Below are 23638 nucleotides of genomic sequence, written 5' to 3' on the forward strand. Positions count from 1 at the left end.
GACTCAGGAGGCTGATACAGGAGGATCTCAATTTCAAAGCCAGCATCAGCAACTTGGTGAGACCCTGTCTCAAAATTAAAAAAATAAAAATAAATTTTTTTTTTAAAGAGCTAAAGGTGTGGTTTGATGGTTAAGTACCTCTGGGTTCAATCTCTGGAAACAAAAAAAGAAACCAAGTTTCAGGACAGTTAAATTTTTTTACTAAAATCACAGACTAGTGGGCAGCAGCATCATTAGCTGCAATCCCTCCCAGCATTTCTCATTTGATCTTTGGAGGAAGGAGTGAAAAGATGAAAATAAAGAGATTTTTAAGGTAAAGTAAACATCATCTAGAGGACCTTGTTAATGCACCAGAATCATCAGACTAAGTGGGAAGAGTGAATGGAATATTAAAGAAAAAAAATAGATGGGGGTTCTGGGGGCTGGAGTTGTGGCTCAGTGGTGTAGCACTTGCCTCTCACAAGTGAGGAGGCACTGGGTTCAATCCTCAGCACCACATAAAAATAAAATAAATAAAATAAAGGTATTGTGTCCATGTAACAACTAAAAAAAATCAAAATTAGGTAAAATTGAGTAGAGTTGATGAGTATTACTTAGGGGACCCACCTGAAGTTAAGGTACATGAATTTGTGATGAACTCAATAAGCACAGAGATATTTTATTTATATACGTGTGTGTGTGTGTGTGTGTGTGTGTGTGTATTATTTCTGCTATCCCAGCAGAAAAGAAATACTGTGGATTGTCAATCTGTGAGCAGAAGGTAATTCTGGGAGTAGGAGAGGGTTGAGGAGAAGGATTTGCAGAATTGTCTGAATACAGATTTTACTCTGAGGAGCTAGATTTAACCCCACCCAGGTTAAACCCAACTTTCCTCCATCACCAAACCCAAACCTTCTCTGCTATGAGTCTGGACAACTCACCTATTTTATCTGGTGACACTGTAAATTCATGTCCACTAACCTTGAAGGCCTTACTGCCTGCTGCCTGACAACTAATTATACTTCACTTCCTAAGTCTCTCACTCTCCCACTCTTCATATTTCCATCATCTCTCTCACCTGATGGTGACCTTGCTTCCTACTTTATCCCAAAACCAAGCCATCAGAAGAAAAGTCCCACCAGCTGCCACCCCTGTGATTATGTGCTCTGCCTTCCACCTGTGTCTGTGAACTGATCATGCTCCTGCCTGAGACCAGCACCTCTTCTACTTCAGATCCTGTCCCTCCTTCTCTACTCAAGCATCCCTCCAACAATTCTCCCATCTCTCTTTTCGTTATCAGTTTTCCCCTTTCTACTGGATCATTCCCATCAATGTCAAACATCACATATGCTGTGATTTCTCCCATTTTAAAACAAAACAAACAAAATCCTACTCTTCCACTTGAGTTTGTATCCCTACCCAGCTTTAGATACCACCTTATTTCTGTGCCAAAAGATCTGTTATCATGCTCAGAATCCTCCATTCCCATTCTCTTCTGAGTCCTCTTTAATTATATTCCTGACTCACTGTTATGCTGAAATGGTTCCTATGAAAGATATCAATGGCCTTCATGTTGCTAAATGCAACAATCCATTCCCCTTCCTCATCTTTGATCTATCAGCATTTGACACAGTTGAGGCTTAACTTTGTTTGGCTTCCAAAACATCATATAACTCCTTCTGTATATGATTTGAAATGCTCCTTCTATCTCCTTTGCTGGTTCATCCTCATCACCGCAACCAAACAGCATTCTTATTTAATGACTTCAATTTTAGAATAAATTATGTTCTTTTTGCAGCTGACATGCTTTTCTGATTTTATCTTGCTTAGCTATAATTTAATTAATTCTCATTCTCTGAGCACACACCGACTGACTAAAGGAGGAGTCTCAGAAAGGTGAGGTATAGTGAAGGGAAGCCATTTTGGAATTGCTGAGCCTAATCTACAGATGATCATCGGTCACTCATCAGTCCTCTGTGTCCTCTTTGTTGTAGTGTGTTCCTGCCATCCAGTTGGATCAGCTATCCTTCCTTTCAGCTCAGTGACCTTCTGTGATCCCAGCAATGGTGACTGCCCTTGCAAGCCTGGGGTGGCAGGGCCACACTGTGACAGGTGTATGGTGGGATACTGGGGCTTCGGAGCCTACGGCTGCAGACCTTGTGACTGCGCGGGAAGCTGCGACCCTCTCACAGGGGACTGCATCAGCAGGTGAATGTGCATGGCACTTGCTCTCATCTATGTGTATTTCAGATTCTTTCAAAGATCTGGTAGTGATCTGGAAAATCTTGGATGCCATTAGCAAAGATATATTTGCACATATATTTAAAGAATTTTGGTCACATTGCAGAGCCAAGTAATTTATTCTTGCAAGACTAGAGATCATCTAGTCCATTTTGCAAGATAAATTATTCTTCACTATAGTTTCTTAAAACACTTTTGCATCCTAGAAAGTGAGAGTATGGAAAGACAATGATAAGGTTGGAATCTCTATGTATAGATTCATTTCCACTCAAGTTCTAAAAAATTGCTTCATAAGTTCTTCATTGTTCTCTGTTTTATTAAGCAGCACAGACATAGACTGGTATCATGAAGTTCCTGACTTCCATTCCATGTATAATAAGAGCGAGCCAACCTGGGAGTGGGAGGATGAGCAAGGATTTTCTGCACTTCGACACTCAGGTGAGACAGATATAACTTGATATCATATTTTCAGGTCTGGTTTTGAGTAATCATGAATGTAACAAACCAGGGACAGCTTTTGGATCCTGTGAAGAGAGCTCTTTAGTTTTATGGTTTAATACAGCAATGATTCCCATAGTATGAAACTGAAATTTTTCTGAGAGGTATTTTAACAAACCTGTTTATTTTCTGTTAGGATAACATATCTAGTTAGTACAGAAAATGTGGAAAATGTAAAACATCAGAGTAAATGGGAAAAAATCATCCTAGGTCTCATTATCACACTGTGAAGATTTTGGGGTATTTCCCTCTACAGCCTAATGTTCTACATAGTTAAGGCATAACTGAATAGATCTGGAAATGTATACAGATCCATTTAAAGGAAAAAGTATTCTTACAGACTAGTCTAATATGTTCAAAGCAAAAGCTACATGTGAAATCCTTATATTTATAGTCTTTTTACAACTGTAAAACAAAAGTAATTTTACAAGGTAAATATAAGCCAAGTAATAACATAAATAAAATTACTGTTAATTAAATATGAAAAATGATTTTTGTTGTCTATTCTGATTCTTTAAGTTTGTCAAATCTATACTATATCCTCTGACTTAATTGTCCTATGATATTTTTCCATTCCTTCTTTTCACGAGCTTGCTGTGACATAGGTTTGTTTTTTTTTTCCTGGTTGTAGGATTTCTTTTCTTTTTTTTTAATTGATTTTATTTTTTAAATACACGACAGTAGAATGCATTACAATTCTTATTTTATATATATATATATATATATATATATATATATATATATATATATATCACAATTTTTCATATCTCTGTTTGTATATAAAGTAGGTTGACACCCAATTAGTGTCTTCATACATGTACTTTGGATAATGATGTCCATACTTCCTTTCTGTGTTCATCCTGTCTCAGTCTTCTCTTATAGAAAATCAAGTGATTTTATTTAGCACCAAATTGCTCATTTAACACAGTTTCAAATGTGGACCAGGAAGCCAGTGTGGCTGGAGCAGAGAACGCCAGGAGGATAGTAAAAGAGAGAGAGTGGAGATTATATAGGCAACTGGAAGGATTTGGGCTTTTACCTGGAGTAAGGCCAAAACCTTTGGAGGGGTGTTTTATTTTTAGTTATGGATGAACCTTTATTTATTTTTATTTATTTATATGTGGTGCTGAGGATTGAACCCAGTGCCTCACACATGCTAGGCAAGCACTCTGCCACTGAGCTACAGCCCCAGACCTCTTTAGAGGGTTTCGACCTGTGATATGGCATTTGAGATAACACCAGTTGGCACAGATGATCTTTTCCTTTGTCATATTCAGCATTGTGGATGCAGGCATAAGCAAAAAAAATTGGATTTAATCTGGGTTGAGGTTTTTCCAAGCAAGAATGAAGCAACAGAGGGCTATGATTACTCATGGAATACAAGCTGGATAAGAAAGGATATGAGGGTGAAAAGAGGTTGGGTCAAGAGATTGAAGGGTTTCAAAGGATTGTTGGTGCTGGAAGCATGCTAAAGGATAGGATGTAGAGGTCATCTAAGAAGGGGATGCTTGAAATTAAAACTGAGAATGATAATGAAAATGTCTAAGACATGGTCATGGGAGAAGCTGGAGCCATTGTTTGTAATGCCACCTCCTGTATTGTTTCATATATGTATAAATCCATATATTGTCTATCATGTTTCATAAGCCAAGTACCACAATGCCTTGTTACAGCTTTATAAGGAGCCCTGATTCTTGAAACTCCCTCATTTTGTTTTTCTCTCTTGAAAATATTTTAGCTGCTGGTTTGTTGCTTTTTCCTGTGAAATTCCAATTGAGCTTATTAAGCCCTACAAAAATCTCTGTTGAGATTCCGATTGCAATTTCACTGACATTTTTATAATATTAAGGAGATCCCAATGTTAATGTATCTTTCTATGTATTAAGGTCTTCTATAAGGCCTTTCAGTAACATTTTGTCACTTTTCTCCAAAAAGGCTTTGCATATCTTTTATTAAATTTACTCCTAAATATATTTTAGATTTAACTGCTATTGAGAAATTGTTATTTACTTGAACTTACAAAATATTATTAATATTTTGGGTGGTACCAGGGATTGAACTCAGGGGCACTCGACCACTAAGCCGCATCCCCAGCCCTATTTTGTATTTTATTTTGAAACAAGGTCTCACTGAGTTGCTTAGTGCCTCACCATTGCTGAGGTCTTTGAACTCAAAATAGTCCTGCCTCAGCCACCTGAGCTGCTGGGATTATAGGCATGCACCGCCGCACCCAGCCTAAATTATTATTAATGATATAAAGGAGTATCATTTATTTTTTGGATTTTGATCTTGTATCCAACAATCTTAATGAACCTGTTTACTAATCCCAGTGGTTTATAGTTTATCTTGGATGTTTAAATGTAGACCATCATATCATTAGTAAATATGGACAGTTGTCTCACTTTTAGTTCATACACCTCATTTTTTCCCTTGCCTTATTGCACTGGGTAGTGCCTCCAGTATAATATTTTCCCAAATTTGATGCAAACATTTTGAAAATTTCTCCAACATATTTGATGGTGATTTTTGATATGCTGCCTTTATCAGAAAAAGTCATTCTCTTCTATTCCTAATTTTATTATTAGTGAGTTTTGTATTTGGCTGTCTTTTCTGTATCCTTTGAGAAAACCATATGGTTTTTCTCTTGTAATCTACTAATACGAGGTTTAAAAATAAGATTTTTCCTATAGGAATGTGTATTTTGGAGGTACTTGATCTATCTACAAAGAAAAATTAGGAATTACTTTATTATAAAATGTTCCTAGAAGTCTTAATTGTTTATTTTTTTTAAAATACTGTAATGTTAGACTTGTGTGCATGGAAGTAATTAAGATACATAATTATTGTAGTTTAAAAGTTGCATATGATAAGACAGTTTTTGTTTTTACCAAATGGTCTATTCCCCATCCCAAGGCAAGCATGAATAAAATTAGGTTAAATGCAAATTTAAAAAAAAAAGATTTTTTCCTATATCAAGCTATTCTTTCAGTCTTAGGATAAGCCCTTTGGTCATGATATATTTTTATTCATACATATATTGCAAGGATTTTTTGGTTTTTTAGTTTGTTTATTTGTTTAGAATTTTTCTATGTTTATAATTGATTGTTGGCCTATAACTTATGGTATCATATATCTGGATAAGTTAGAAGATCCTTCTACCATTATTTTTATCTATTATCTGCAATAATTTATATTGAAATACAGTCATGTGTCACTTAATTACAAGGATATGTTGTGAGAAATTGCATTGTTGTGCAAACATCATAAAATGTACTTACGTAAACTAAGATAGCTATGACTTAGTGGTATAATTTTATGGGACCAGCAGAGTGTTTGCAATCCTTCATTGACAGAGACGTCATTATACAGTGCATGACTAGAATTATCTGCTTGAATGTTTGTTAAAACTTATTTACAAAACCATCTTGACATGGTGTTTGTGAGTAGAAGAAAATATTTAATTACTGATTGATTATCTTCAATGGTTATTAATTATTTTAATATTGAGTTGGTTTTAATACTTAAAGTTTTCTATAAAATTATCAATTTTATTTAATTTTAAAAATCTTATTGATGCTGGGCACAGTGGCACATGCCTATAATTCCAGAGACTCAAGAGTTTAATGCAGAGGGATCACAAATTCAAGGCCAGATAGCAACTTTGCAAGACTCCATCTCAAAAACTAAAAAGGGCTGAGAAATACCTATACAAAAACAAAAAATAAAAAAACTTATTGGTATAAAGTTAAACATAGTATTCACTTATAAGTTTTTAACTTTCTACTCAATTTGCAGTTAGTTTTCCTTTTAGTCCTTAACCTTATTTCTGTATTTTGTTCTTATTGTCTTAATTGACTTTACTGATCTTTTTTTTTAATTTTTATGTTATATATGACTACAGAATGCATTACAATTCATACTACACATATAGAGCACAATTTTTCACATTGTACCAAAGTAGAGTCACACCATTCATGTCTTCATATATGTACTTAGGATAGTGATATCCATCTCCTTCCACCTTCTTTCCTACCCTTATGCCCCCTCCTTTCCCCTCCCTCACTTTGTCCTATCTAGAGTTCATCTAATCCTCCCCTGCTCCCCCAACCCCAACCCCATTATGAATCAGCATCCTTGAATCAGAAAAAACATTTGGCATGTGTTTTTTTGGGATTTGCTAACTTCAGTTGGCATTATATTCTCCAACTCCATCCATTTACCTGTAAATACCATGATTTTATTCTCTTTTAATGCCGAATGATATTCCATTTTGTATATATACCACATTTTCTACTGAAGGGCGTCTAGGTTGGTTCCACAGTTTAGCTATTGTGAATTGTCATGCTATAAACATTGATGTGGCTGTGTCCCTGTAGTATGCTGTTTTTAAGTCCTTTGGGTATAGACCAAGGAGTGGGATAGCTAGGTCAAATGGTGGTTCTATTCCCAGTTTTCCAAGAATTCTCCATAATGCTTTCCATATTGGGTACACCAATTTGCAGTTCTACCAGCAATGTATGAGTGTGCCTTTTCCCCCACATCCTCGCCAACACTTATTGTTGTTTGTATTCTTGATAGCTGCCATTCTGGAGTGAGATGAAATCTTAGAGTAGTTTTGATTTTCATTTCTCTAATTGCTAGAGATGTTGAACATTTTTTTCATATATTTGTGGTTGATGGTATAACATTACTGATCTTAATTTGCTTTTCAAAGAACAACTTTTTATTAAGTTGACTGAATCTATTTAATTTTTCTTTATTTTACTAATTTCTGATCTTATTGTTTTCTTTTCTAGCTTTGTTGGTTCAATGATTAACTTATTTATTTTAATAATTTTTTAACAAGCTTTTTTAAGGTTATAAATTTCCTAATAAGCTCTCTTTTGCTGAATCCTACTAGATTTTATAGACAGTGTTTTCATTATGATTCAGTTTTAAATTTTCTATAATTCCCATTAAGAATTCCTTGTTAACCCACTGAGTTACCTAGAACCTATACTTCATTGATCAAATGTAGGGATTTAAAAAATAAAAACACACAAAACAACTTTTTCTTGATGATCTCTAATCTAATTTCATTATATTATATCAGCTCTTTCAAAACAAAGAAGGCAACCTTAATCTGTTTCTGGGTTACTTCCAGAACTAGCGAGTTTGCAGGGCCTGGTGCTAGTCAAAATGGAAAGCTTCTTGTTCAAAAATGGCAAAGAATGTCAAAGTGCCACCACAGAGCTTTCCATCAAGCACAAAGCCTTTCTCAGCCCAAGGCCCTGTGTAACTGCACAGGTCTCATGCCTGGAAGCCAACCCTGCCAGCTTACCTATGTCTGCAGCTTGCTAAAAACAAAAATCCCAGCTCATGAACAACCATCATTTGGTTTTAGTTTTTGGTTGTGGCTTTTTCCCCAAGCTCCCTCCTTCCTTTGGCAACGAGAAACTTATCCAATCTGTCTCTAAAAGGTGATCCTCACTGTTGTCCCTTCTTTGTCCCCTTAACCCCTCAGGATCTGAACTCCTGATCACAGCTGCCTGATTCTAAAACCAGATCTGAAAGAGCTAAGATATCAGGCCTCTCCTGCTTGGCACATTCATTCATTTCTAATCCTCAGCAATAGTCATCTGGTTTTTGACACAGGCTGTTTTCCCTTTTGTCTAACATTGTTGAGGATGTATTCAAGTATGAACTTACAAAACTGTATTGATTGTCTATAATAATTTCCCCCAATTTTTTTTATGAAAATGTTCAAACATACAGAAAGGTTTGAATAGTCACTTATCCATATATCCACACCTCTATTCTGATCCATCCTCTAATCTATATTTTAGATCAGGAAGAAACCACCCAAATTTGAGAAACACTAATATTTGCATGTCTGGTTCTTTTACCTAACTTAATATTATAATAATTTTCCTAATGGTTTCATTTTAATTTGATGATCTCTAATCTAATTTAACAAGAAAGAAGGTGAGAAAGATAAGATTATATGAAGTTGCCACATTTATCTTTTAAGCATCTGGAAAAGAAAACAAATCTTTCCTATGAAATTTTTTTGCCTTAGTGTTACATAGTCTGAATTTTACAACTTTAATAGTCACTTTTACAAGTTTTCATTATCTTTTCTAATACAGTGACTTTTTTATAATTCTCAACTTGGTCTGCTAGGTCAAATTTGTAATAATCACGTCTTTAGGACTATCAGACATTCACTGAGCCCATGATGCTTGTTATTAGGGAGCTTATTATTATGTATCTAGTCTTGGAAGTAACCCCGAAACAGATCTGGGCTGCCTTCCTTGTTTTCAGAGAGTTTTATATAATATAATGAAATTAGATTAGAGATCGTCAAGAAAAAGTTTTGTTGTTGTTTTTAAATCCCTACATTTGAGCAATTAAGTACATGTTCTAGCACATAAAGTGGCTGGCACCAGAATGACTCCAGACCCTCATGTCCACCACAGCTGTTAGGTCTGTGATGTCCCCAGAGAGCCTGTAGGATTCATCCATATGAGCCCCAGGTGCAGGGAGACTTTGTTCAGTTTCCTGTTAAACAGCAACATTCCCACTGGGTATAGGATAGTGATAGTGATCCTGGCACTTTTTTCTTAATCACTTAATTTAAAAAGTCTTTAGGTGCCTGCATGCCTACAATCTACCATAAATTTCCATAAAAAACTTTCAACTAGAAGTATAAGGCACTATTCCAACAAAATACCCTTACTTCTTAAGTTCTTTCTTCCCTTTCTTTTTTCTTGTTTCTTTTTGGTGGTGCTGGGGACAAAACCCAAGGCCTGCATATGCTAGGCAAGTGCTCTCCCACTGCATGACATCTTCAGTCCCTTAATACCCTTAATTTCTACCACTTCTTGTGAGGTAAAGATCACCAGATATAAAATTTCACTTCCTAATACCAAAACTGGTTTTAAATAGTGCCATGGACTTGTAAATAATGCTCATTTTTCAAAATGTTCTAGTAACTAGGTTAATTTAATTTTTAAAAATCATATTGGTGCTGGGTACAGTGGCACATACCTATAATCCCACCAACTCAGGAAGCTAAGGTAGGGGGAAATCACAAATTCAAGGCCAGACTGGTCAACTTTGCAAGACTCCATCTAGTAACCTAGTTACTACAACATTTTGAAACTAAACAGGTTTTTCTTTCCTTCCAGATTCACATTCGGAAAATATGTCTGGGCTGAAGCCTGACCAACAAATTTTAATGTTTGAGCTCTAAGCATATGAAAAAGGAGTATTATTAGGCAGACAAAGACCTTCAAATAATTGTAAAAGGCTGAAAGACTAAAGAGGAGAGCATTGCATTGAGGAATAGTATATGCCATTTGGAGTTTCACACCAAATTATTTTATATATATTTTTTATTTATGCAGTTCTGAAGATGGAACCCAGGGCCTCACACACACTAGACAGGTGCTCTACCACTGAGCTACACCCCCAACCCTCCATTAGGTTTTTATTTCGTGGTAGTTACTATACTTTCCTGTTTTGGTAGATTTATAGAAGGCCATGAGCTATTTCACTTAGGTTACTACAACTTGTGCATGAGTAAAACTCTGCTATGTTGAGATTATAAGCAATATTATTTAACAGATCACAGTAGCTGATTTGAGCACCTTTGACTTCTCTTTTCCACTATTTCATTCCACCGTGATTTTCCACTTGTAAACTCATTCTCTGATTTTGTTGGCAGCTTTAGCCACAGTGGACAGGCCAATGTTTTCCACGTCACTCAATCTACCTGGTTTCACCAGAATCATCCTCTCACTTCTACCTTTCAAATCTCTAATTCATTATATTCCCCCTTGTACTAGACCTCTGCTGCTTCTATCTGGCCAGATCCATTTTCCTTTGTTTCCTGCTATTTGGGGGGACAGCTCCACACAGTTTTCCTATGGGAAGCAGCCCTTTCTACGTCTGTCTTGGAGAAGCCAATCAGATGTTCTCTCTCTGGAATTTAAGTCTAGACCTAAAAGTGGCAAAGCTGAAAGTGGTTAGACTTCATAAAGCCAATGATGAAGCTATAAGAGAATACCCAGGAGTCCATACTGACTGGATCTCCAGTGCTTTTCTGATTCCTGATCTTTCTGAGTTCTGTTTCCCCCTTCTGTGAGCTATTCCACATTCTTTCAATAAGTCAGGAAACTGTTACATAAACCTTTGAATTAAAGTCCCTTGAAATTCTAATTTCCCCAGTTCTGTTGATACTACAATTCCCTTTTACCTTAGCTGAAAGCTTCATTTAATGAAATTCTTCTTACCCTTGCCTCCTTCCTCTTCCTTGTACTGGGGATTGAACCCTGGGCAGTACACATTCTAGCCAAGAGCTCTACCCCTAAACTATACTACCAGGCCCTGAAGTTTTTTTTTTTTTTTTTTTTTTTTTCTTCCTTTTCCCTGGCCCTCATCCAACCCATTGTCAAGATTTGCAAACCCCAATTCTGCAGCATCCTTGATGCTTCTTCCTTTTGTGACCCATAGCCACCTCTCTAGTTAGACCCACATTACATAGGACTTAGAGGGACAATATAGTGAAAAGATCAGAGTTTTAGATTCTCCCCAACTGAGGCTTAAAATCTGGCTTTTCTACTTGTTAGCTATCCTGCCTGGGACAAGCTGATTAACTACTTCGAGCCTTCATAGTCTTAATTCATTAATGCCTACTTCCATAAATAGGCATAAATATTAAGTAATTAGATCATACAGGTAAAGTTCCTCACATATTTATGACTTATAGTTGGCACTCAAATTAGTTATTGATGTTATTGTTATAATTGCTTTCACTAATTTTTAATTGATTCCTGCCTCCATTTCCTCTCCCTTCCAATACTTCTGAGGAAGTAATATCAGATTAGTTTTCATATATATGTATTTTTTTAATTCATTTAACCTCTCTAAACAGATCCTCTGTATCTAACAAGTTAAAATCAGGGCCTAATTGGATGTCAATCAGGGCCTTCCCTCACGCCTCTACTACTATTCTCAACTCAGCCAGTACTTAGAATAAATAGGACCACTGACCCTTCCACAAACACTCTATCCTTTTACGCTTACATTTCTTTGCTAACTCTTTTATCCCTATATTCTTATCAAATTTCTACCTGTTAAACTATTAAGTGAATAAATAAATGTAAAACAAAATAGTGCCTAGTAGAGTGTGGGGGGGGGGGGTATAGCTCAGTGGTGGAGTGCTTGTCTACCATGCACCAGGCCCTGGGTTCAATCTCCAGCACTGAAACAATAAGGAAAGTACCTGGCATAAGCACGCCACATCAAGAGTTAGCTGCTATCACCACTCAGTGCTAATAACTTATGAAGTTCATGACAGCAGGAGAGAAGGGGAGAGAAAAGGGGGCAACTATATCTAATCATTAAATCAGTTAAGATTGAAAATCATATCCTTTCTAGGATCTAGGAATATAAAGATGAATAGGACATAATCATTGTCCTCCAGGATCACTCTAAAGAGAATACAAACAGATAATGAGTATGCACATGCTCTATATGGGTCTCGTACAGAGTACTTTGAAAATTCTACATAGCATGGCATTTCTCTCACACATTAGAATTGTAATAATTTTAGCTGTTGTGAGAAAATATCCCACTTTTTCTTCAAAGTCCATTTCAAATTCTTCTTCAGACACAAAACCTTTTCCCACTTTCCCAGACATATGTGACCCACTCAAGCAGACTATGCCTCTCATAGACCACTTACTGCTTTTTATACACTTGCTTTATTCACTTCACTGAGTTGTAATCATTAAGGCAAGGATTGTATCTTGCTCATCTTTATATGCTGATATATCTGAAGGTTATATCAGGATTTGCATATCACAGGTGTTAAATTAATACTTTTTAAATTGGATGGTATTACCTTTAATGGACTATCCAATAATTTTATTTGACTTTTGTGGTCATGAACATTAATTATAGAAAATTGTTTTTTCTATAGGTTATCCATTTAATTGTTCCCTTTCATGAATACAGAATATTACCACTGGACATGGAATATTAACATATTGATATTAATATATTTACCATAGCACCAGTTACAAGTACTGAAATATGACACTGTTTCTACCTTCTATATTTTCTTAGGAAAATACTTTATTGGATGATAACTCATTCAATTCAGAAAGAGACTATTTCATGGTTGCTTAGTATTTATGGGTTATGTTGCATGAATCACTCAAGGTTTAAAGGGTGTGTTTCCTGGATTTATTTGCTGATACGCATACACACACACACACACACACACACACACACACACACACACACCTCTCTCTCTCTCTCTCTCTTTCTCTCAATAACTAATGCCATTTTCCACTTACTTTCTATAGGTAAATGTGAATGTAAGGAACAGGTGTTAGGAAACTCCAAGGCATTCTGTGGAATGAAATATTCATACGGTGAGTTTGAAGTTCTCAAATGTGCTAAGAACCTTTTCAAACCTAGTACAGAGAATTTTTAAGGAAATGGGAGGCCTGGCAGATGACATGAGCACATTACCAAGCACATAGTAGATGCTTAGGAAATGGTAGGGAAGAGAAAGATGATATATTTTAGTGATACACTGAGACTAGCTATCCACCTAGGTCTCTTTGCCAGCTTCTCTGAATACTCTAGACATCTCTACCTTGCAAATACTATGAAAATACATCATACGGAAGAAGAAAAATGGTACTACCCTGAGGAAAGACTTACTATCTTCAAATTCCAAATGGCTTCACATTTATTGCTAAATATATTAAGATTTACCAACATATCTTATCTTACCAACATATTCTTGATCAGTGTATGAGGCTTTTTATTGTTCTATAGTTTATATGGCCTGAAACATGCAGTAGTACTCTGAAGAGAAAATTGTAAGTCATGCTTTCCGAAACCAAGTATTTAGATTCTTGATAACATTGTATTTAATCTCATAAAAGATTAAAAAGTAAATGATAACAAACATATAAATCTTATCTATAATTACATGCATACTTCCCTCTCTTCACCTCTCAATTTGGCTAAATAACAGAATAGATCTGGCTGTTTTAACTTTCTACTGAGGAGATTTGAATATTCTTAATGAGGGAGTGAAGCACCTTGGTCTTCTTAACTATATGACACCTAAAGACTTGGGGAAAAAAATGGTTTCTCCCTTCCCATTCTCTGGCTTATTTGAAAAACACTTCATTTATTTATTACTTTATCACATATTTGTTGAGCAAAATAATGAACAGACAAGGCAACTGCTCTATTTGAGCTTAAAGACCAGTAGAATAATAATGGTGGACATTCGCTGAGCATTTATCATGAGCCAGGCACTATGCTAGTCACCCTTGATGCATTTACTCAGCAAGGCAAGTCCAGACACTACGTCTAGCCAAGCAGTCATGTGAACTTGAGCAGCTCACTTAATTTCTTAAAACCTGCAAGACTAGATGAGTTCTTAAGACCTTTTAGAAGTCTAAACTTTGATGATTCTGTAAAGACTCTGGCAACTGTATTCTCAGAACATAGGATCAGCCAAGATAAGCTTCTCTCCTTATACGCAGTCTTCCAATATGATGTAGATGAGCCAGTAAGAACTTTCCTAATGAAATAGAAAATTGCATCAAGTGTTCATTAGGTCTACTTTCTTCCCCACTCCAACTTACTTCATTACTTAATTCCCAGATCCATCCATTTTATAGATGGAGGGACATAATGGAATCAAAAGTCAAACAAAATACTAGAGCTCTATCATGATACATACTGTACAGTGTATTTCAGAGAAGTTAAAGTATTTCAAATGTTTTCACCACAAAGAAATGATAAATGTTTGAGTAGATCTTCTTGCCCTGATTTGAACATTACACGATATATACATGTATTGAATTAACTCATGGTACTCCATAAATGTGCACTTTTTTAAAATCTTAAGTTAAAATACACTTTTAAAATTGTTTTAAAAACTATTAAAATACTGAAGTTCTCCAGTAGAGGGACAGCTTCCCTAACTCCATGTTTTAGTCACCTTTTTTACTGCTGTGACTAAAAGACCCACCAGAACAATTGTAGAGGAAGAAAAGTTTGAGAACTCATGGTTTCAGAGGTCTTAGTCCATAGAAGGCTGGCTCCATTCTTTGGGGCTCAAGGTGAGGCTGAATATCATGGCAGGAGAGTATGGCAGAGGGAAGCAGTTCACATAGTGATCAGAAAGCAGAGAGAGTCTCCACTCCACTCTCCAGATATAAAATATATACCTCGTGGACAACGCCCCCCCCACAATGAACCACTTCTTCCAGCCACACCACACCTGCCTCCAGTTACCACTCAGTTAATCCCATCAGGGATTAATTTGCTGATTAGGTTAAGGCTATAACCCAATCATTTACCCTCCAAACCTCTTGCATTGTTTCACATTGTAAGCTTTTGAGGGACACCACATATCTAAACCATAACTCTCCAGTCTGCTTGCATTGTACACCAAGGGAAAAAGAGTAGATAATAATCATCATATAATCTTTTGAATCTGTAAAATATATTCTAGCAGTAACATTTTCCTCTCTATCATACATTACATATGGTCAACCATGAAAGTATAATACAGTCAGAATCCAAATAAAAACCAGGATAACAATTCAACTTCCTGTTTCTTCTTTCTATATAGATTTGATAGCTGAATGTATTTAAGATTATAACTGCAGTAAACAAATGGCTGCTATCCCCCTAGTATAGTGATATAGGAGGAAGTAGAAGGTAAAAGTTCCCAAGAAGGGAGAACACAGTTTATATAGAGGAATGAGATAAAATGAGTGCAAAAATGAATGGACCTGATGGTTTTTAAAGCAAATTTCCACATTCTGATCATTGATGCACCTTCTTACTCTGAAATGCATATTTAAATTGTTCAAATTTCAAAAGATAATGTGAAATTGTTATATTTTGACTTGTGGAATTATGTTGTTACAGTGCTAAAAATAAAGATTTTATCAGCTCACGATAAAGGTTCTCATGCTGAGGTCAATGTGAAGATTAAAAAAGTCTTAAAATCTACTAAATTGAAGATTTTACGAGGAAAGCGAACATTATATCCAGAATCATGGACGAACAGAGGTTGCACTTGTCCAATCCTTAATCCTGGTGAGCATTAGACCTTTCTAACTTAAAATCTACCATGTCTCTGCTGATTTGCTGCTTGACTTACATCCTCTGAACCACAACTTAAGTAAACTCAGCAAGGGCATCTCTCCTCTTCACCATTTGAATTCTGGGGAAAATCCAGGTGGAATTTTTGAACCAACATCAAAAAATCATTTATCTACCATGTGCTCTGTAAAAGTAAAATATTTAAAATCCAGCAATATAATACTTTCTGTCCTAAAAGAGAAGTCTCAGATTGGTTCCAGGTGCCAGTTGCATAGAAAGCACTTTTATGAATTTATCTGCCACTAGCATGTTATCTGAAAACTAGATCCTGTTACATTAGAACCTGTTGCCAAAGGAAGCTCAAATGCAAAAGTCCATCTGTGCAAATAATATTGAATTCATTTTTACTATTGCATGAGAAGCATCTGTTTCTCTTGGACAGAAAACAACTCTCAAGTTCTCACCGTGTTGTTTTCATTAAATGATCATTCTGGTTTCAAATCAGAAACAACAGGGAAATTTTTTTAAATAGAATTTTAGAGAAACTTGGAAGGGAGGGAAATTTGATTTGAACATTAAAATGTATGGCAGAGGTGGAGATGAGCAGTAAGCAAAGGAGTTCTTACCTCTACACTGTTTATGTGCACTCTTTATACACTGTCATAAGCTACTTAGTTCTCTGTCTCCCTCATTAAATCTGAGGACAGGATTTAGGTTTTTGATCATAATATCTTTAGTACCTATTATTAGTACCTATACATTGGTAATATAATACTCAGTAGTTTCTAGTAAAACAAACAATAACTCAAAAAAAAAAAAAGTCCTGTTTCCCTGTTTATGTCATCTGTCTTCCTGTTTATGTAGTCATCATCTGTGTTGAAACAGGTGCATAATTTATGTTCTGGATCTAATTCCTTCTCCATATATGCCAGGAACCCACAGTCATGTTCATAAGGAGTCCTTTGTGGTCTCTGATTAATAAACTTGAAAGAAACAGATAAACAGAACAAAAAAACAGTAATAAAGTATCCCCTCAATCTAAACAATCTAAGCAGTGATACAAATGCTAATTTTTCTCAATTATTAATTAATTTATCATGTCCTTTTTAGCCCTTCAGTATTTTATCTAAATTCAAACTTTTTTAAATATTTGTTTTTTAGTGGTAGTTTATTTATTTATTTATATGTGGTGCTGAGGATTGAACCGAGGGCCTCACACATGCTAGGCTAGCGCTCTTCCACTGAGCTACAACCCCAGCCCACTTCATTCAAATTTTAATAAGAAAAAGGGGGAAAGCATTTCAATCTGAAAAAAATACATAATACCTAAGGATAAGATGAAGTAGTGAGAATCTTAGATTTTGAATGCAGGACACAAAGAATCATTATTAAGTTCTATTTCCCAGTGATCTGTGCTGAGGGGCTCTTCTTATAAGCACTTTTCTACTATATTAGCAAAATAAAAAAAATAAAAAATAAATCTGCTGGTTTTTCAGTAAGACATTGAAACAAAAGCTTTGCCGGTTCAGCCACCCTCCAGGAAGTGCACTGTACTTCCTAATCAGGTTTCTGCCAAACAGTCAAAGAATCAACTGGGTTCATCACAATTGAAAACATAAGCGCAATTATTCAAAGAATTCTTGAAAACATGTTTACTCTCTTTGAAGAAAAGACTGGAACTTGCCAAAGCAAAACCAGACACTCTTTCATTTTACTTTGTTTTTCCATTTTTACAAGTTCAATTGCTACAGCCAAAGAAAGCTGATAAGAAAATTCTGAAACCTTGCACGTCAACTTGCTCCCTTTGCTACTCTGAAAAGGAGTAATCTAATCGGATACCTCTGAAAAATCATTCCTTTTAATTTTTGTGTACCTTCACTCATCCATCAATCATGTAGTTTAGAATACCAAGACTAGCACTAAAGTATATTTTCTTTTTCTGTGGATATAAAATAAAATTTTGTGCCTTCCAACTTGCAGCAAAATAGATGTCAAAGCATAAAGATAAAAAAATGAAATGCAAATGCTAAAAAGAGATATAAAAGATCACATTGTGGGGCTGGGGATGTGGCTCAGGCGATATCGAGCTCGCCTGGCATGCGAGCCACCCAGGTTCAATCCTCAGCACCACATACAAAGATGTTGTGTCCACCGAAAACTAAAAAATAAATATTAAAAAAAAAAGATCACATTGTTTTGCATGTTAATTTTTGGTATGGTGTTACTCTATAACTTAAAGATTTATCAGTATCATCATATTAGTTTAATTTATATTTATACTTTAATGGTAAACTGTATTTTTTATAGTTTCAAAATAAATTCATTTAAAATACTAGACTTAGTCTTGGAGTTTTAAAAAAAATTGTTTATTGTAATTTTTAAAAAAGAGTTTATTATTCCAGATAGATATTAGACAATATCAAGACTATTACATTTTAACTAGTACATCAATTAAATATTGGTATTCTTTTTCATGCAGAAGCTAAGGTTACCCCTTAAAGAATGTAATTACGGTATAATCTACATGTTTTCCAGTACTATTATATCATTATTTAATAATATTGTGTCATTAAATTATTGTGCCATTATTTTCTCTATGGCACTATTTCCCACCCCCCCCCAACATCATTATAGCTATTTTTAAGTTTAGAATTGATTTTGTTTAATAATCTTTTGTTTTATTATTATTGAAATGGTAAAATGTATGCATAGTACAGAAATTTAGGGAAAATTTCTAAACTTCACATTTCTTACCCTCCCCCAAAGATCACCTCTGTTAATATCTTAGTTCAAATCCTTCTAGATCTTTCTCTGTGTGTGTGCTGTATTTTTAACCTAAATGAAATAGTAGAATATGCTCTATTCTATAACCTGCTTTATTCAGTTAATAATCATTACCTTTAATTTCAGTGTATTTTCATATTACCTAATATGAAAAATAGGTAAGTTCTGATAAGAGATCAGACTATCAACCTATTTCCCAACTGATCCTTAAATATCCTTTGAAACTGATTTGTCCTTCCAATATGAAATCTAAAGTCTCACATTATATCTGGCTTTTCAGAACCTCAAATCTCTTATTCAAGCATAGGTTCCTTTTTTTTAATGATTGGTTTAAGAAACTAGGCCATGTGTCCTATAGATTATCCAACCTTCTACATTTGCCTGGGTGGTTCCTTGTGGTGGCATTTAGCTTGTTCTTTTGTCTCCTGTCTCCTAATGAAAAGCTTGATTGATTCAAGATAAACACCTTGGTTTGCATCAATTATAGCTGTTGTTGTCACATCATATCCAATCCTATCAGAAAGCATATAAAACTTGTGTGACCCACATGGGTGTCACTAAGCTTGACCTTGGGTTACACTAAGGACAGTCTGATCTCTCCATGGGCAATTCCATTTTTCCACTTGAGTATCAAGCAATACTGATTGATACTGTACAAACATCCACTTTTCCATTAACCATTCTTTTAATGATTTTATCACCAATTGATGTCCCTTTATGAATCCGCACTTTCAAGTTTGATGTTTTTTAAATTGTCTAATTCTCTTCATTTATTAGCCAGCATTCAGTGAGAGGACTTTCTCTCCCAAGCTGTGGTAATAGATTATCATGAAATGCAGTTCTTATTGCAAAGGCAGGATAAAAGCCGAGTTCTTTCCTTTTAATTTCCAATATAAGGGATGGCTTTAACAGCTGCCTCAAAAGATGCCAAATTAATTTCTCTCTGGCTTTCTCTTATTTTGAGCATAATATTGGAATTAGGGATTTTCATTAATTCAGTGTGTTTCCATATGCACAATTATTATGTTTCTTGATGCTCATGTTATCACTACCTTGACAAGTTATAATTTGTTACAATCCATTCTGGAGCTTCTGAATCCTCTAAGAAAGCTCCCTACTAATCTTTGGAGGTTTCCCTGGTATTTAGTACAATATATGTCTCATACTTACCTCATGTCTGTCTGCCTGGACTTGGAATGTGCTGTTCTCCAAGAAGCCTTGTTTTGTTTTCAGTAGATATGTTATCAGAAACCATAGCATGCTTGTTTACAGGTATTCATTACTTATAAACATTTTTTCTAGGTCCTTTAAGTGAATGAATAATAAATATATAACCATAGCTTAAATTGACATTTTCGATTGAATTTTAACATTAGTATTTTATTTAATTTTTAAAGCATATGGCTCTTATAATGGAAAATTTTATCTTATAAAAAAAGTTATTTGCCCAATCTTATAAAATTTTTTTAAAAATTGTTTCTAAATACCAAAACTGATTTCATTATGAGTATTTACTATGGAGATTATCATTTTAAAATTAATATGTAGGTAATGACACTAAACAATCATTTTTGTGTGAATTTGTTAACCATAATTTTTAATCTAAAGTCTAAAAAGAACTTTGAGTTATATGGGCAGCTGTAGATCTATTCAAGCTTCAATATATTTTTTAGTGTATCAAAACAAATGCTCTATATTCAGAAAACATATCAACTTTATATAGGGCATATGTGTTATTTTGTATAATCCATAGCTATTTCCAATTTTTTAAATGAATGCCTGCTTCATTTTCCTAAATTCCATCTTAATATGCTGGAATACTTAATATACAGAAATACTGATTTATATCAGTTTGTTAAGGTCCCACAGAATCCTCACTTCTGTCCCATGGAGAGTGGTACAGTATGAAGCACAGGTTCTAGTATCAGACAGACCTAGGTTTGAGTCAAGGTACTGCTGCTGCCAGTAAACAGGTTTCTTAACTTTGCTGAGCCTCAGTTTTCTCATTTGTAAACACACCACACACACACACACACACTCCACAGGTTGTTTTCAAGATTAAAAGAGATAATCCATGTAAAGCACTTGGCACAGAATAAATATTTGTTAAATGGGAGCCACTATTGTCTATTACTTCCTATTTCAACCATGCATATGCAAAACCCAAATAAATGAAACTAATGAAGTCACATTTCCCCCTTCAATAAAGTCTAACACTGTATCATTCTTAATTTTGTTATTTTAGGTTTGGAGTACCTTGTAGCTGGGCATGAGGATGTAAGAACGGGCAAATTAGTGGTGAATATGAAAAGTTTTGTCCAGCACTGGAAACCATCTCTCGGAAGAAAAGTTATGGATATTTTAAAAAAGGAGTGCAAGTAACAATAAAGGTGTACAGCACACAATGGCACTTGTCTATGTACAAAACACAAACTTAATGAAAAAGAAACCTCAAAAACAAAACTGGAAAATTTTTAAAGTGCCAAAATGTGGAGAAATGTTCAAATATGTGGGCATTGTCTAATCTATGTGTTCTGGGCCCATGTTTAAATAGAGTTTTGTTTCGTAAAGAGGAATGAAACCCCCTATGCTGGTTTCTATTTTCTATGGACTGATTCTGAAAGTCTGATTATCAAGGATGTTTCAATAGCAGCATGATATTCAGCAGTAACCCATGAAGGGCAGGACTTCTAATAAGGACTCCCCCAACTTCAGGTGTGTTACCTACAAGTGATGCTACTTAAAGTAATTCATGAGATTTTAAGGGATCCCCACCCACACTTACTATAAGGAAAGGTATTTCTTAAAAAAGAGCCTTCCCTTGTATGAAGTGTATGAACTTAGGTCTGTGGGATGCCAAATGGAACCTCTCCACATGTATATAGTATTTCCTTGTATAAAGCACTTTACCAACTACCACTTGCATTGTGAAAATTTGGAGACTGGTGTTGACAGGAAGAAAAGAAAAGGGCTTGTTTAAAAAAAAAAAAAAAATCTGCTGAAACAGAAGCACTGCCACTACACGTGGAAGAAGTGACCTATATAATGAAGATGTGCTATTTAACTCCAAACACTTGGAGAATCTATGTGAAGATACAACCTGAAAGGAGTACACATTTGCATGAAGTCTCAGCTTTGGGCTAGAGGTTAGATTCCAAGATGCTGGCCGTGGTGAAACTTTTTAAAAAACTAAACAAAAAGACTTTAAAATAAAAGGAAGAAATCATTAAGTGTAGAAGTATGTTTTCATAAAGGGGAAATGGACTTTTTACATTTTAAAAGCCTCATTTATTTGCAATGCACTTGTATACACTTCAAAAATTATTGTAGACACTGAGTTTGTTATATTTTTGTGTTTAGTATTTAAGCCTGAACATGAAACAGTTCTACTCCTTGTCTTTATTAACAGTGTAGAGTCATCATATTTACACATTTTTAAACACAATGTATGTGATAGTTCACCAAATTACAGTTTTTCATTAGTTTTCATCTTTTACCCCTGCATAACCACTATCCATACAGTTTCTTCTGTACTTGAATATACAAAACATGAACCACAGTGCCATAAGATTAAATTCACATACAGAACATATTGTTTTCCTGAGGTCCTGTGGACTTGCAAAAGATATATATATATTGCTTTGTTAATTTGTTTTTATATTTCATATATGTAATAAAGGAATATGATCTCCCAATTTTTTGGTCTCATTTCCTTATCAACTCTTTCAATGATGCTAAAGATTAACTTCTCTTACTGCGGGAACTTATATTTAATTCCTTAAATTAAAAAAAATAAATTAAGCCAGGTGCAGTGGCACATGCCTGTAATCCCAGCCAAATGAGAGACTGAGACAAGTTCAGGAGGATCACAAGTTCAAGGCCAGCCTCAACAATTTAGCAAGACCCTAAGCAACTTAGTAAGACCCTGTCTCAAAATAAAAAAATAAAAAGGGCTTGGGATGAGTCTCAGTGGTTAAGTGCCCCTGGGAACAAAACAGGAAGGAAAGAAGGAAGGGAGGGAAGGAGGGAGGGAGGGGCGAGCAAAACAAAGGGGCCCAGTATTTCTACTCTGTTATTCTGAGGTTTTGGAACACAGTAGAAGCTAATTTAGGTAAAGTTTAGTTTTTGTAGTCCTTGGACATGAATTTTTTTAAAAAAAATAAGGTACATTATAATTTTTATATTTATTTTGACTAATTTTTAAAGTAATATAAGTTCATTGTTTAAAATACAGAAAAAGCATATTTGAAAAATACTTATATTACAACATCCTCCATTAATTGTTGTATTTTAGTGTTCATGTGTGAACTGTTTTTTAAGCATATATGTACCTTTTATATAATTGAAATCATATTGTCCATACTCCTATGAAATCTTTTTTTCACTATAGCATGACTGTCAACTTCTTGTGTATTCCAATCTCATCTTGGTAAATGGAATATTATACAGTTGGGTTATAATTTAGAAATAACTTATAAAACTTGTTTGTAAGTATATCATATCAAGAGATATATTTTAAATGCATCAGATATAAATATTTTTCATTTTACTTTATTTGATATAGTATTTCCCTTTAAAAGGAAGAGTAGAAATAATGGCTATTATTTTTAAATACTGTTTTTAGTTGTAGACAAACACAATACCTTTACTTTATTTTTATGTGGTGCTAAAGATCTAACCCAGTGGACCTCACACATTCAAGGCAAGCACTCTACCACTGAGCTACAATCCCAGCCTTAATAATGGCTTTTTTAAGAGTAGAAAGATGTCCATAAGACACAAAGTAGAACTATTTCAGAACAATACTTAACTTCCAAACAAAAATCACATTTATTTTATATACAGTGCTTTAGAAATTCTGAAAGATAAATTATAGCAATATTTGTCACTATAAAAAGAAAAAGTAAGGCGATTTTCCCTTTTTTTATTTTATATATATCTATTCCTAAAATGACTTCCTTTCACTTACTATGTACTAATTTTACAATTTAGTCTTTCAACA

The 23638-nt window shown here is 34.7% G+C and overlaps 1 protein-coding gene across 1 annotated transcript in view; it reads left to right on the forward strand.

Annotated features, from left to right (window-relative positions):
• The window catches only part of Ntn4 (netrin 4), a 106785-nt gene extending 84454 nt beyond the window's left edge, over positions 1 to 22331 (forward strand). Inside the window, exons 6-10 of the mRNA XM_027927904.2 lie at positions 1974 to 2187; positions 2546 to 2658; positions 13074 to 13142; positions 15676 to 15846; positions 20882 to 22331. Coding sequence (XP_027783705.1) covers positions 1974 to 2187; positions 2546 to 2658; positions 13074 to 13142; positions 15676 to 15846; positions 20882 to 21018 — 704 coding nt within the window. The 3' untranslated portion in view covers positions 21019 to 22331. The remainder of the gene's footprint in view (positions 1 to 1973; positions 2188 to 2545; positions 2659 to 13073; positions 13143 to 15675; positions 15847 to 20881) is intronic.
• Positions 22332 to 23638: the final 1307 nt, after the last annotated feature.

Source organism: Marmota flaviventris, chromosome 3 (genome assembly GCF_047511675.1).
Source record: "Marmota flaviventris isolate mMarFla1 chromosome 3, mMarFla1.hap1, whole genome shotgun sequence".
In the NCBI taxonomy this organism is placed as follows: Eukaryota; Metazoa; Chordata; class Mammalia; order Rodentia; family Sciuridae; genus Marmota; species Marmota flaviventris.